Source organism: Cervus elaphus, chromosome 1 (assembly GCF_910594005.1).
Source record: "Cervus elaphus chromosome 1, mCerEla1.1, whole genome shotgun sequence".
In the NCBI taxonomy this organism is placed as follows: Eukaryota; Metazoa; Chordata; class Mammalia; order Artiodactyla; family Cervidae; genus Cervus; species Cervus elaphus.
This window is the reverse complement of record NC_057815.1, coordinates 92,456,012-92,469,545: the sequence shown is the minus strand read 5'-3', so window position 1 is coordinate 92,469,545 and position 13,534 is coordinate 92,456,012. Positions and strand designations below refer to the sequence as shown.

At 36.0% G+C, this 13,534-nt stretch overlaps 1 protein-coding gene across 1 annotated transcript; it reads right to left on the bottom strand.

Moving 5' to 3' along the window:
- Positions 1-5,123: 5,123 nt before the first annotated feature.
- Positions 5,124-6,082, bottom strand: LOC122699846 (olfactory receptor 8U9-like). The gene is given in 2 exon segments (XM_043912261.1): positions 5,124-5,743; positions 5,746-6,082. Coding segments are annotated over 2 exon segments (957 nt in total).
- Between the last annotated feature and the right edge of the window lie 7,452 nt (positions 6,083-13,534).

Genomic DNA, 13,534 nt, shown 5'->3' with positions numbered 1-13,534 from the left:
TTGAACTGATAACTTCTGCAAAAGGACTGACCTTTGTGCTCATTAAAGAATACATTACGGAAAACAGCTTTGCATTCACCTAGGTCATAAAATGTCAGTAGGCCCCGAGGCCAGAAGATAATGTACAAGACTCTCACAAAGAAGTATGCAGAAAACACCCTGGTTTCGTGAAGGATAAGCCGATGTAATATTAAACTATCTTCCCCTTAAAAATGTACGAACTTAGAATATAAAAGCTACGGTAAAAAAAATAAAGATTTGCCAGACTCTGCTGCACACCCCCAGTCTGGTCTCTCTCTGTCTGTCTCTCCGTCTCTCCGTCTCTCTCTCTCTCTGTCTCTCTCTCTCCCTCGCAGACTTGGCCCTATCAAGGCTGGTCTCAAGTGTCACGTCTCTCTCTCCAACGCTGTTCATCCTGAGGGTACCCCCTGGATCCTGCCGAGGCTGGACCCCGGCAGTGACTGAATACCCTTATACGTTACAAAACAGTCACCGTGATTTGTCCAGTTACTGTCTGTTACTATGCACATGTCTTGCAATGTAATTGATTTTATTCCCCATGCTGGCTGCATTTCATACAGTGACTCATTTATTTTGTAACGGGAAGTTTGCCCTTCTTAAGGTCTCTCACCTCGTTCACACATCTCCCCACTCTACTTTCCTCAAGAAACTACTTATTCTCTGTTTTATTATGTTAATTTGATTTTTAGATTTCACATGTCAGTTGAATTGTATGGTATTTGTCTCTTTCTATCGGACATTTCACTTAGCATAATACCCCCTAGGTTTATCCATGTTATCACAAATGACAGGATTTCTTTTTTTTTTTTTTATGGCTGAGTAAAATTCCTTTTTCTTTGGTGGATATTTATGATGCTTTCATAAACTGGTTATTGTAAATAATTCTGCAGTGAACATAAAGGTGAATATATCTTTTCAAATTACTGTTTGTTTCCCTTAGGAAGATACCCAGAAATGGAGTTCTGATCATATATCTACCATTAATTTTTTGAGGTGTCTCCTACTCTTTTCAGTAGTTGCTGTATCAATTTACATTCCTATCAGCAGTGCACAAAGGTTTCCTTCTCTCTATTTTATTGGCAGCATTTGTTATTTGTTACATTTTGGTAATAGTCATTCTGACAGATGTGAGGTAATATCTCATTGTGGTTTTGATTTGCATTTCCCTGCAATCTCATTTTACAAGGCAGGTATTGCCTTGATACCAAAACCAGGTAAAGACACTACTAAAAGAGATAATTATAGGTTAACATCCATGATGGACGTAGATGCAAAAACCTTCAACAAAACACCTTCCTTTTAAAAGGAAGAAGTAAAACTGCCACTGTTTGCAGATGATATGATATTCTATACCAAACATCCCAAGAGGTCACCAAAAAACTGTTAGAACTCATCAATGAATAAAGTTGTTGGACACAAATTTAATAAATAAAAATCTGTTATATTTCTATATGGTGATAATGAACCATCAGAAGAATTAAGAAAACAGTATCATTAACAATTGAATAAAAAGAACAAAATATCTGGGAATAAATCTATCCAAAGACTTTTCTCAGAAATCAATGACATTTGTGAGTAAAATTAAAGACAAAATAAATGGAAAGATATATTCTGCTCATTAGTCTTGTTAAAATAACTATATTCTCCAAGGTAGTTTATATATTCAGTGTAATTGTTTTCTTATAGTCATAGGTATAAGTTACTCAAAGCAAGGACATTCTTCAAAGACCAAATAACTTCAGTAAAAATCAGTAAATTAACTATATTATTGGATCTATAGACCTTACCCTGTGCAGAAGGACATGCTTCCTTTGTTAAAATTCAAGTTACTGTTTCAGTCTTTTTAAGTGAGATTTTCTGTCAGTGTTGATATCAGTGTCCATGTTAGAGTTTTAGAATCAACAGTTCTTTTCAGATTCTTCTAACTCTGTGTGTGTTGTGTATGTGTGTGTGCATGAGTATATTTTATGCTATACTAATAATTGAAAGCTGTTTTAGCAATCTGAAGATGATAGGGTTTTTTATCATGTAAGATTTATGAATTGAAGCACTCAAGTCAAAATTCCACTAGGAAAAAAAGAGAGAGATTTACAAAAGAAAATTTAATCCACTATTTGCAACTGAACTTATTTCAGCCTCGTATCTTTCAATATTGCTGTTGTAGTTCAGTCACTAACCATGTCCAACCCTTTGCAACCCTATAGACTAGAGCACCCCAGGCTTCCTTGTCCTTCATTATCTCCTGGAGTTTGCTCAGACTCACGTCCATTGAGTCGATGCCATCCAACCATCTCATCTTCTGTTGTTCTCTTGTCTTACTGCCTTCAATCTTTACCAGCATCAGGGTCTTTTCCAGTGAATCAGCTCTTCACATCAGTTGGCCAAAATATTGGAGCTTAAGCTTCAGCATCAGTCTTTCCAATGCATATTCAGCATTATCAGAAGTTATAATTTACAAAATAATAAAATTAGAAAATAAATGTATCTTCTGTATTAATATTAACTTTCCCTTGGTGGCTCAGATGGTAAAGAATCTTCCAGCAATGTTGGAGATTGGCTCCATCCCTGTGTCAGGAAGATCCACAGGAGAAGGGAATGGAACTCACTCCAGTCTTCTTGCCTGGAGGATTCCTTGGGCAGAGGAGCCTAGTGGGCTACAGTCCATGGGGTCGCAAAGAGTCAGACAGGACTGAAACAACATTATCATGTATGAAAGTGTATCTAAAAATGTTTAGTGAGAAGATAATATTGGATTTTTTTATGATTGTGACAATGTCTTCTATTACAATGCTATGTAATGAAAATTATAACATAATTTTCACAAAAATGTGAAACTTCAAAGAAAAGTGAAAACATAGTTTTCAGAATTCTACTTCATATGATAAACAAAACATCTAAACATAAAGCTTAATTTAATACTGAGCTTAGCAATATTAAACTGCTATATTCTTCTTATATATTCATGTGATTTAAATTTCAGTCAAATAAATTCATAGTTTCACATTATTTTTGGTAGAATGACATTTAGAAAAGAAATTCATCTATAGTCTTGATCTCATGACAATAGATTTAGTGTTTGTTATTAGTTTCATCTTCACACTGTTGAAAAGATGGAGGCATACACAAGTGTCTGAGATGTTTTGATTCCTCAAAGTTCAGGCCTAGCATTCAGATTCGGGCTTTCAGACACCAAGGATTATGCTCTTTAATTGAATAGCTGTGTTATGGTAAAAGCTCCATCTTGCCAAGACAGGACAGTATGAATTCAAAGACGTTAATGACAGGCTTTGAGTATATAGAATAGAGACTCATAATTTGCTGCAGGAACCACTGAAATGTTCAAATAGTGGGTAAATGAGTCTAAAGAAAAGACAAAAAAAGAAACTTTTGAGAACTGTAGATTAAGTCAACCCTGTATCTCTATGATTCACCAAAATATATACTGTATTTACTTTCTCTGGTTATGTTTCATTAAACATTCAAATGGCACACACACACACACACACACACACACACACTCACACATATGGTCTTCACAGGTGGTGCTAGTGATAAAGAATCTGTCTGCCAACTCAGGAGATGCAGGAGAAACAGATTTGATTGTCTGGTCAGGAAGATCCACTGGAATAGGAAATGACAACCCATTCCAGTACTCTTGCCGGGACAAGTCCATGGACAGAGCAGTCTGGTGGTCTACTGTCCACTGGCTTACAAAGAGTCAGACAACTGAGCAAATGAGCGCGCGCACACACACACACACACACACATTCATTAACATATATTAAAATGATATGCAAATTACAAACTCAAAACCATTTTCTGTGTAATTGCAAACTGTTAAATTATCATTACACTTATCTGAAATTATATATGCATACCTGTATATCTATATGTATCTATCTATCTATATCACAGTTTTCTGTTTTGTACATTGAGAGGCCATAAATTGGCCTCTCAAGTATAGTATAGTTGGGACTAGAATTCAGGTTCTTTAGCAAGAGAGATGATGTGCAAATGCTTATGATTTATTATTACTCTTTTGTGTATTCAATATTTAGAAGACTCCAAATTTTGTAATGCTGTCCTTATTTAATTGACAAATAAGCTACAGGAAGCCCACACACAGTTCAAGTCCATCCTTTGACTACAAGGAATGTGTTCTTTTCAGAACTAAGCTGCATTGCCTAATGTACTCATCATATTATAAACTATACCTTACCCATTAATGACCAACTTACCTAAGATCTGCCCGGTATAACTGCATAGGATCCTTGCTACTGGAAAATGATCTATAATGTTTCAATTATTTTGTGTATATTAATTTAGAATATATGATACCCCTGGGATTCCATTCTTGAGTTACACCTTTTTTGATACCTTGAAAAAATATAACAAGATCTCATAGCTTTAAAAAAAGGAGTTCACTTAAAAATTAGTCTTCAGAGATCAGAGCAGATGCCAGGCCATGTTAAATCAATGACTCAGGTAAACTTAGGATGTAGTATTATTCTTCTCAACAAAGACAATTTGAAAAAAATAAATAAAGACAATTTCTCAAATGTATAAATATGGACCAGTTTTATTAATTTATTCATTAATTTAAAATTATTTTTATTGAAGTATACTTGATTTATGGAACAGTTTTATAATGTTATATTTTTCTAAGAAACTAGCAAATCAGAGAAAGAAGTACAATGTGCATCTTTGCTCTTTATATGGTATATGATTAATGGAACTGGAGAATCCTGAACCAGGGATTTTAAAGTGATGGAAAGGGGAAACCTTTGTGCTATAACTAGTTATATATCCTGATAACAGTTTGTTATGCAATTATTCATTTGAGAAATAAAAAAGATTGGTATAAATTCCTATGGAACAAATAATTATTTTTTTTAATATAATTTCATTTGAAAATGAGAGAATTGGCAAAAATTTCTAATGGACACTTTTATATCTGAAATCTCATTCTAAGTGAAAGCCTTTAGAAAATTTTATTACACAATGAACAGACATGTAGAAATCCAGTATTATGAATAGACATTTTGGTAGCTTAAGAGAAAAATATCAGACTGTGAGGAAAATTCTGTTTTTATTTATTCAAGTCATTTTCTTAATTTCATGAATGTAAAAGCCTGGTTTCTACTCATGATGACTTTTTTCAGGGCATCTTTCACCTCCTTATTCCTAAGGCTGTAGATTAAAGGGTTCAACATGGGAATGATCACTGTATAGAAGACAGAGGCCATCTTATCTGTGTCAAGGGAATGATTAGAACTTGGCTGTAAGTACATAAAGATGAGGGTCCCATAGAATATGGTGACTGCCAGCATGTGGGAGCCACAGGTGGAAAAAGCCTTGCGTCTGCCTTCAGCAGAGCGCATCTTCAGGATGGCAGAAATAATGTACATGTAGGAGACAGAGACAACCAGGAGGGAAGAAATGAACATGAGACCAGCGCAGGCAAAAATCCATAGCTGCTTGGAGTGGGTGTCTGAGCAAGTGAGCCTGAGAAGAGGCATGTCATCACAATAGAAATGATTGATGACATTGGAATGGCAGTAGGAAAGGCGAAAGGTGAGGACGGTGTGAAATAGGGCAACCCGGAAGCTGTAGCCGTAGGGGGCAGCCACAAGCTGAACGCAGATGCCAGGGGACATTACGACCGTATAGAGGAGAGGGTTACAGACGGCCACACACCGGTCATAGGCCATGGAAGCCAGAGCAAACACTCGGCAGTCATGAAGGCCAGGAAACAGCCCAGCTGGGCAGCACATCCATTGAAAGAGATAACATTCTGTTTGTACAAGAAATTCCCCAGCATTTTGGGTGTAATGACAGAAGAATAACAGAAATCAACAAAAGCCAAGTTACTAAGGAAGAAGTACATTGGTGTGTTGAGTCTCGAGTCTGTTCTGATGACTAGGATCAGACCCAGGTTGCCTGCTACTGTGAAGAGGTAGATGGATAAGAACAGGACAAAGAGGGGCATCTTCAACTCCTGACGGTCTGTGAGGCCCACGAGAATAAATTCTGTCACCTGGGTGCAATTTATCTGGATCATGTGTCTTCAGTATGTCTGGGTGAAGAGAGGATAATGAAATCCAACTTAATTAAATTCAAGTCTGAATACCCTTTAAAACAATTGTTATTATCAACATGAAAATGCTAACAGTAAAAGTGCTAGCATCCTTGAGTCTGGCAATGGGACAAAGAGTAAATGAAAAAATAAATAAATAAAAAATAAAAAAACAAACAGTAAATGAAGATGTTTTATAGGAGAGACATGTTTATCTCCCCCAAATCAAGTGCATTTTATGAAATTAACAGATGAAGATAGAATTTAGTCCACACTGACTCTTTGCTCAAAGCTCTTATGTTGTTTAAAATTTAACATTATTTTTTAAAAACATTAAAGCTATTGCTTTTATCAAAGATATCCTAACATTAATAATATAAAGGAAAATGAAGCCCCTGCAGTGACATCACTCTGACAGACTTGCATATGATACAAACCCCACATCATTGCAGTGTTGATAGAGCAATGAACAGCATGCTCTAGCCATCTATTCTATACTCATGACTTATTGCAGGGAGGCCACCATGGATTGCTACATAATCTTCACAAATGTGTTAATAATGCAAATGCTGAAAATGGGAAAATTCATGAAAAACTTCAGTTATCTCATGGATTGTTTGTTATTTTTAAAAAATATAATATATATATATATATATATATATATATATATAATATTTTTAAATTTTGGCTGCCCTGGTCTTCCTCGGTGCACTCAGGCTTTCTCAGCTCGCAGTGAGCAGGGCCCCCCTCTGCGGGGCCCGGGCCCCCCGTCTGGCCGGCAAGCGGTGAGCAGGGCCCCCCTCTGCGGCGCCCGGGCCTCCCGTCTGCCTGGTGAGCGGTGAGCAGGGCCCCCCTCTGCGGCGCCCGGGCCTCCCGTCTGGCGGCTTTTCTTGTTGCAGACACAGGCTCCGCAGTTGTGACACATGGGCTCCGTTGTCCCAGGGCATGTGGGATCTTCCTGGACCAGGTATCAAACCCATGTCCTCTGCATTGGCAGGGGGATTCTTAACCACTGGACCATGAGGGAAGTCCTATTTGCTTCTTACATTCCCATCGTATAGACAAGGAAGGGACGTTGAGAGGTAAAGCAACTGAGGTAAGCTCGGCCAGGCTGTCTGGAGCACAGCGGGTTTCAAACGTGTTTTACTGAGGCAGGAGCCCACCCACTGCTAGATGACTACAGGGACCTGCCTCATAATGCAGGGTAGTCTACCCAGTACTCCAGAATGGCCTCTATGGAAAGAATCTACAGAAGACTGAATATATGTACATGTATAACTGAGTCACTTTGCTGTTTACCAGAAATTACAATATCATAAATTAATAAACATTATATTCCAATAAAAATTAAAAAGTAAATGTAAAATTTCTATTTGATTTCAGTTATTCTATTATACCTATGAGAAAAAAAATACAATAGAGTCTCAGTAATGAACAGTTGATTTTCTAATAACAGATAAATGTTGAAAAATGCCATTTCACTGAGATTTATGCCAAGAAGGGCACAGCAGAAAGAACCCTGAATGAAATTGGGAGGTCTTTATTTGAATGCTCTGTCACCCTCAAAATACATTAGTTTTAGCAAGTCAAAAATTCAGTTTGTTCCTCATATTCCTAATTTCAAGTGGTACCTATTTTATCAAAGTCAAAAATAATTTTTAAGTGCACATGTATGGATGTTTCTACAACTTTCTATGGGAAGAAGATGATTTTTAACAGTATTGATCAATACATGAAGCAAGTCATCGGAGTGTCTAAAAGCCTACTTAGTGGACCCACAGATAGATGAATTCCACTTTGAATTAATTAAGCAAGTTTTTGATTGGAAGTTTGCTTTAGTAGTTCCAAGACAGCAGCTAAGACTTCACTGTTTAGCAGCTAGAAGTGCTTCAGTATGACATTTTACCTTATCTTAAATGTAGCACATGTATATAGTTGACAATACATTTGAAAGTATATTATATATGATCTTTTATGATCCAACTCATGATATTTTATATTCAGATTCCACTCACATCTCTTATGCTGCAGTCACCACACAATAATTAGAATAATTATTTTGCAATCCTCAGTTGCAATATGAATTTCCATTATTCCCTACTTTCTATGTGTTTTATCCTATGCTTATCTCTACAAGGTGAATGGTATTAAAGGGTTGGAAGAAAAACTCCTATTTATTCTTCAAAGCCTATCAAAACTCAACCTTTCCTAAAAAGAGATCTCTTTAAATTTCAGTTCCTCTGCTACTTACCAGTTTTCATTTTTGTGTTCTGGAAACATTTTATACATAATTTATTTTCATATCATTTCAAATTTCTGTTTCCATATTTCTTCTTTTGATAGATTGTAAATTCTTTGGGTGTGAGCCATGAATTTTTTATTCATTTCTTAATGTAGCCCCTTCTACATGCTTGGTGATAATGAATTAAATATTAATTTTTGTCATACTATTTCAATTTATGATCCCATTCATAATTTATATTTGTATTTGTATCAAATATATTAAGGGTCACAATGATGATTTAATTTTAAAGTCCTCATCTCTCATTCTGGGTAAAATGACTAGATTTGCTAAAATGGAAAGGAGAGTTTTGACATAGTTTACAATCTAATCAGTTAAGTGCCTAACATCTAAATGTTTGAATAGATTCTATCTCAAAGATTTTAAATATTTTTTTCATTCCAAACTACTAAAAATACATTTTATATAAGACCACATGTCTGCATAACTGAAATGAGATTAGAGGAAACATTATTTTCCCTTATTTCCAAAATACCATCCAAAATATTTTATTCTAAAATTGATTCTATTCTAACTCATTTTAAAACTGTTCATTTTTATGCCAATTTTTAAATATACTCTTCTAAACTATACCTGGGTAGATCGTGTTCCTATTTCTTCTCCACATAGGTCTGGGCATCAGCAAACTGCAAGGTTTTGTCACTGATGTATCCCAAGGGATCTTTCTTACTTAGAGTATGATGCAAGTAAAATAATCGGAAAGCTTAGAGCCAACTCCTGAAATGAATCCCAAGGCAGGCTGGAGATCAATTAGCATTATTATCCTGTTTTGAAGAACTTCAGGCCTACAGTTCCACCTATGATATTATTGCCCTAAGATTTTCTAGCTTTTAAATTGCTCTTATTTGTTGTTTTAATTGTTACATTGTTGTTTTTGTTCAACAAAAGGATTTAAATCTATCCTTGGAAGAAAGATAAAAATTACCTTGTGAACTTTCTAACTACATCTCTTTCAAAGAATTTGGAGAACTCCCTCAAGAATCTATTTCTGAACATCATTGTCCTATTCTTTGAAATGTTCATGAAGTGTTCATTTCCTCTTTAGGTTGTCTCTGTCCATCATTACTTGATTTCCTTGGTGACCTAGTCTAAGAGCACTCTCCCAGAGAGCTTTCTTAGCTCTTCTGTGTCAATAACAAAGTGTACAGATGGAAAATGGTTTTAACATTTATTTGGAAACAGTGTGTCTGCTATAAGCTGAGTTCATAGATTGAGGCCCCAAACCCAGGGTGATGGTGTTTGCAGATGGTCCTTAGGGAGGCAGGGTTGCATGATAATGAGAACGGTGTTTTCATGATAGAATTAGTGGCCTTATAAGGAGAGACTCTAGCCTGCTTTCTCTCTCCTTACACATAAACACACACAAACATCACACTCTTTCATACACACAGAAGAGGCCACGTGAGCACAGTTAGACAGCAACCACATACAATCCAGGAAGAGAGTTCCTACAAAGAACTAAATTGGTGAGGACCTTGGTCTTGGATTTACCAGCCTCCAAAATTATGAGAAAATAACGTTCTATTGTTAAAAAAAAAACAAACACTCATTTTTATAGTATTTTGTTATGGTAGCTTGAATGGACAAAGACAGCATGTTTATGGGAACAATAATTCTCTACATTGAAAAAGTTTTTGTTGGGTTGGTGGGATGGGGTGATGAAAGAGAAAGGAATTATGGAATTATATTTATTTTTCCAATATAGTGCAATTTCTGTTGCCTTCTCAGTAATTTATGATGTCCAGCATTTAACTGAGGATGCACCAGATAATTTAATTATATCTTCCAGAGGTTTCAAATAGATAGGAGGTGAAAAACAAAACTTCTGTTATGCATAGTGAACCTAAAGGACATAAATGAGAGGATCAGTAAGACATTTGATGCAAAAGGTGATCTCCAAAGCAAGGAAAATTTACATCCCTAAGGATTCTGGATTAATGTTGGATAACCAGATTATCCTGCATATGGTTTGTGAGGACACAGGGAGGGATTAGTCTGCTTTGTATAGTGATTTTGTATATAAATTTTACCATGTAGTTTTCTATGAAATAAATTTCCAGTGATAACTATGGACTTTAATAAAATGGCTGCTGGGGAGTGGCAGTGTTAGTGTCTAACATTGTTTGTACACACTGCATTAACATATGTAGTTCAGTGAACAGGAAAAGCAGCAAATCCTTGCATTTTACAGCTTGACATGATCACGATTTGTCAGCATCAATCAGGATTATATGAATTATCATGAATTATGCTTAGTAAATTGCATAAGTATTCTGTAACTATGCCATACTTAATTTTATTTAAGTGACAAACATACTTAATACAGTTGAAAAAATGTTCTGGTTTCATTTATGTTTTACTGTACTTGACTTTATCTTGGTATAGGGATGTTGGAAAATTAACTAAGTAGAAATCTGTATAAATCTCTGCATGCAAATATATTAGATTGACTTCAAATGACAATAAAGAGGAGTTATTAACCACAGCTTGTTAGTATTGGGTTTTTATAGTGCTATTTCAATATTAGTTATGTATATATCTATATGTGTGTGTGTATATATATATATATATATATATATATCATCAAAGACTCTTCTGAGGGAAAGATTTATCTTTCCATTTCATAAACTTTAGGAGAAACAGTTCAGCTCAGTTGATCAAAGTTTTGGGAAGGGGAGAGTATATGACTAGGAGATGCATTAGGGAATTTTTAAGGTGAAGGAACTGTTTTGCATGTTACCTAGGGAGTTGTTACTTGATTCTATGCAATTACCATAAATTCATAGAACTGTATATTGCAAAAACTAAATGATATGCAAATTAATAAAAAGTTAATGAGATTGTCAGCCAATGCCAGGAAGAAATGCACACAAATATATTTAGCTGCATTATAAATGTATGCCTTAATCACAGTCAAGATGGGGGATTTATTGTTATGAGTAACTTTGGAAAATGATTCTTTGATTAGACACTGTAAAATTACAAACAAAAGGAACTGGATATAAACTTTGCATTATGGTTTATAAATCTGTTTCTCATGGTGGTTCAAGTTAATTCTGAAAGTGCTGTACATGCATGTTGGAATTGAACAGTAATTAAATGGCTTTTAAGTAGTAAAACAAGATTTCTCACTGCTGGAAAGAAACTTGACAAATAAGCTTGCAAATGAGTAAAGCATGCCATTGAGGCAAGAGTTTTACAGATAAACATGCAATTAGACAGTGCTCTTAGCAACTGTTCCCTGGAAAACAGTCCTCATCAATGGGATTTTCACTTGTATAGAGAAAGTTTGGGAGATTTTTGATTTTTTTTTTTTTTCTCCCCAGATCTTCATTTGAAAGCCCATTAGAACCTGAAAAAAGATTTCATACCATCTCCATGAGAAAGTACCATTGGGACTCATTTATCTCACATTCTTTTCTGAGTTGTCACAAGAGACTGATCTGTGAGAACTTGGGAATTGAGCCTCTGTAAATAAAGCAAATGTGTCACTACAGTTATTTAGAAACTTCTTTGTGGAATAGACCACGACAAAAATTATGACAGATGGTGCTCATTGAAACCTTGAATCCCCAAAACACATCAATAAAGTTAACCTCATTTCAATAACACATTTTAAATCAGACCCACAGCAATTTTCACAATTTCATGTTTTCCTTAACATCATTACTAAAGCAAATTATACTTAACAATTTGAAAATCACAACTGTTTTCCAAGCAGTGCTAGTCACCTAGATCTCAAAGTTTCAAGAGATGAGGTTTTTCTGATATTCCCTGGTGGTCCAGTGGCTAGGGCTCTGGCCGCTCACTGCTGAGCACCTGGGTTCCATCCTTGTTCAGGGAACTAAAATCTCACAAGCCATGTGGCCAAAAGCCAACAAACAAGCAAAAAAAAAAAAAAGTTTCTTTTTCAAATTTATGTTTTGCAATTTTCAGGCTGGTGGGAGTCCTGGTAGAATTTACACCCTTATGAATGATACTACATTTAAGAAAGTTTATAATTGGAAAAACAACTCAACATTAATATTGTGAGGATTGGAGGAGATTTAGGAACAGGTCAGAAACAGCACTGGTTAGAGAGATTTCCCTTGTCAAAATAGAATTCCTATGATGCTTATAAAAAGATTGAAAATCAAAGAGCTAGCAAGCAGCATGGGACCATAGATTATATTTAGGCTCACAGTTTTCAGATAGTGCTGTGAAAGCAACTTGGTCTTGTGGCAATGACTCAAGTTGTTTCTGAGTGACCTGAAGGAAGATCTCTGGAAAATGTATTAAGAGGAACAATTGGTCAGAGCTTTGGTTCTATCACCCCACTCCACCAGACTAATTTTAGTTATTATTGTTTACTGGGGCTTCCCAGGTGGCGCTAGTGGTAAAGAACCCACCTGCCAATGCAGAAGATGCAGAGATGCTGGTTTGATCTCAGGGTGGGGAAGATCCCCTGGAGGAGGGCATGGCAACCCACTCCAGTATTCTTGCCTGGAGAATCCCAAGGACAGAGGAACCTGGTTGGCTCCAGTCCACAGGGTCGCAAAGAGTCAGACACGACTTAGCACCCATGCACACATTGATATTATTATTAATAACATAAAAAAGCTCTAACCAAAATAATTCTACAGAAAAACAAAAAAATCATGTATCTAACACAACCCAATCATTTACCAATGAGAAAGTTCACATCTTAAATAGGAAATAAAGTTAGTGGTTCTATCAGGAGTCAAATGCATGCCTCTTGATATCCATATCCATTCAGTTAGCTTTCTTTTTCCAGAGGAAAAGAAAGAAAATGAAGTTACTCAGTCAACAGAGAGTCATGACGTCTCAGTCTGTCTTTGAGACCCCATTGACTATAGCCTGCCAAGTTCCCATATCCTTGGGATTCTCCAGACAAGAACACTAAAGTGGGTTGCCATCCCCTTCTCCAGGGGATCTTCCTGACCCAGGGATCAAACCTGTGTCTCCTGTATTGCAAATTCTTTACCATCTGAGCTGGCAAGGAAGGCACCAGAAGAAAAAGGACCCCGAATTTCATGGCTAAGAGCAAACTAGATTTGACAACATAGCCTAAATAATTCTTTAGACTTTTGCTTTTTCAAAGCTTTGTTTTTAAACTTCTGAGCCCTTTTTGTGAT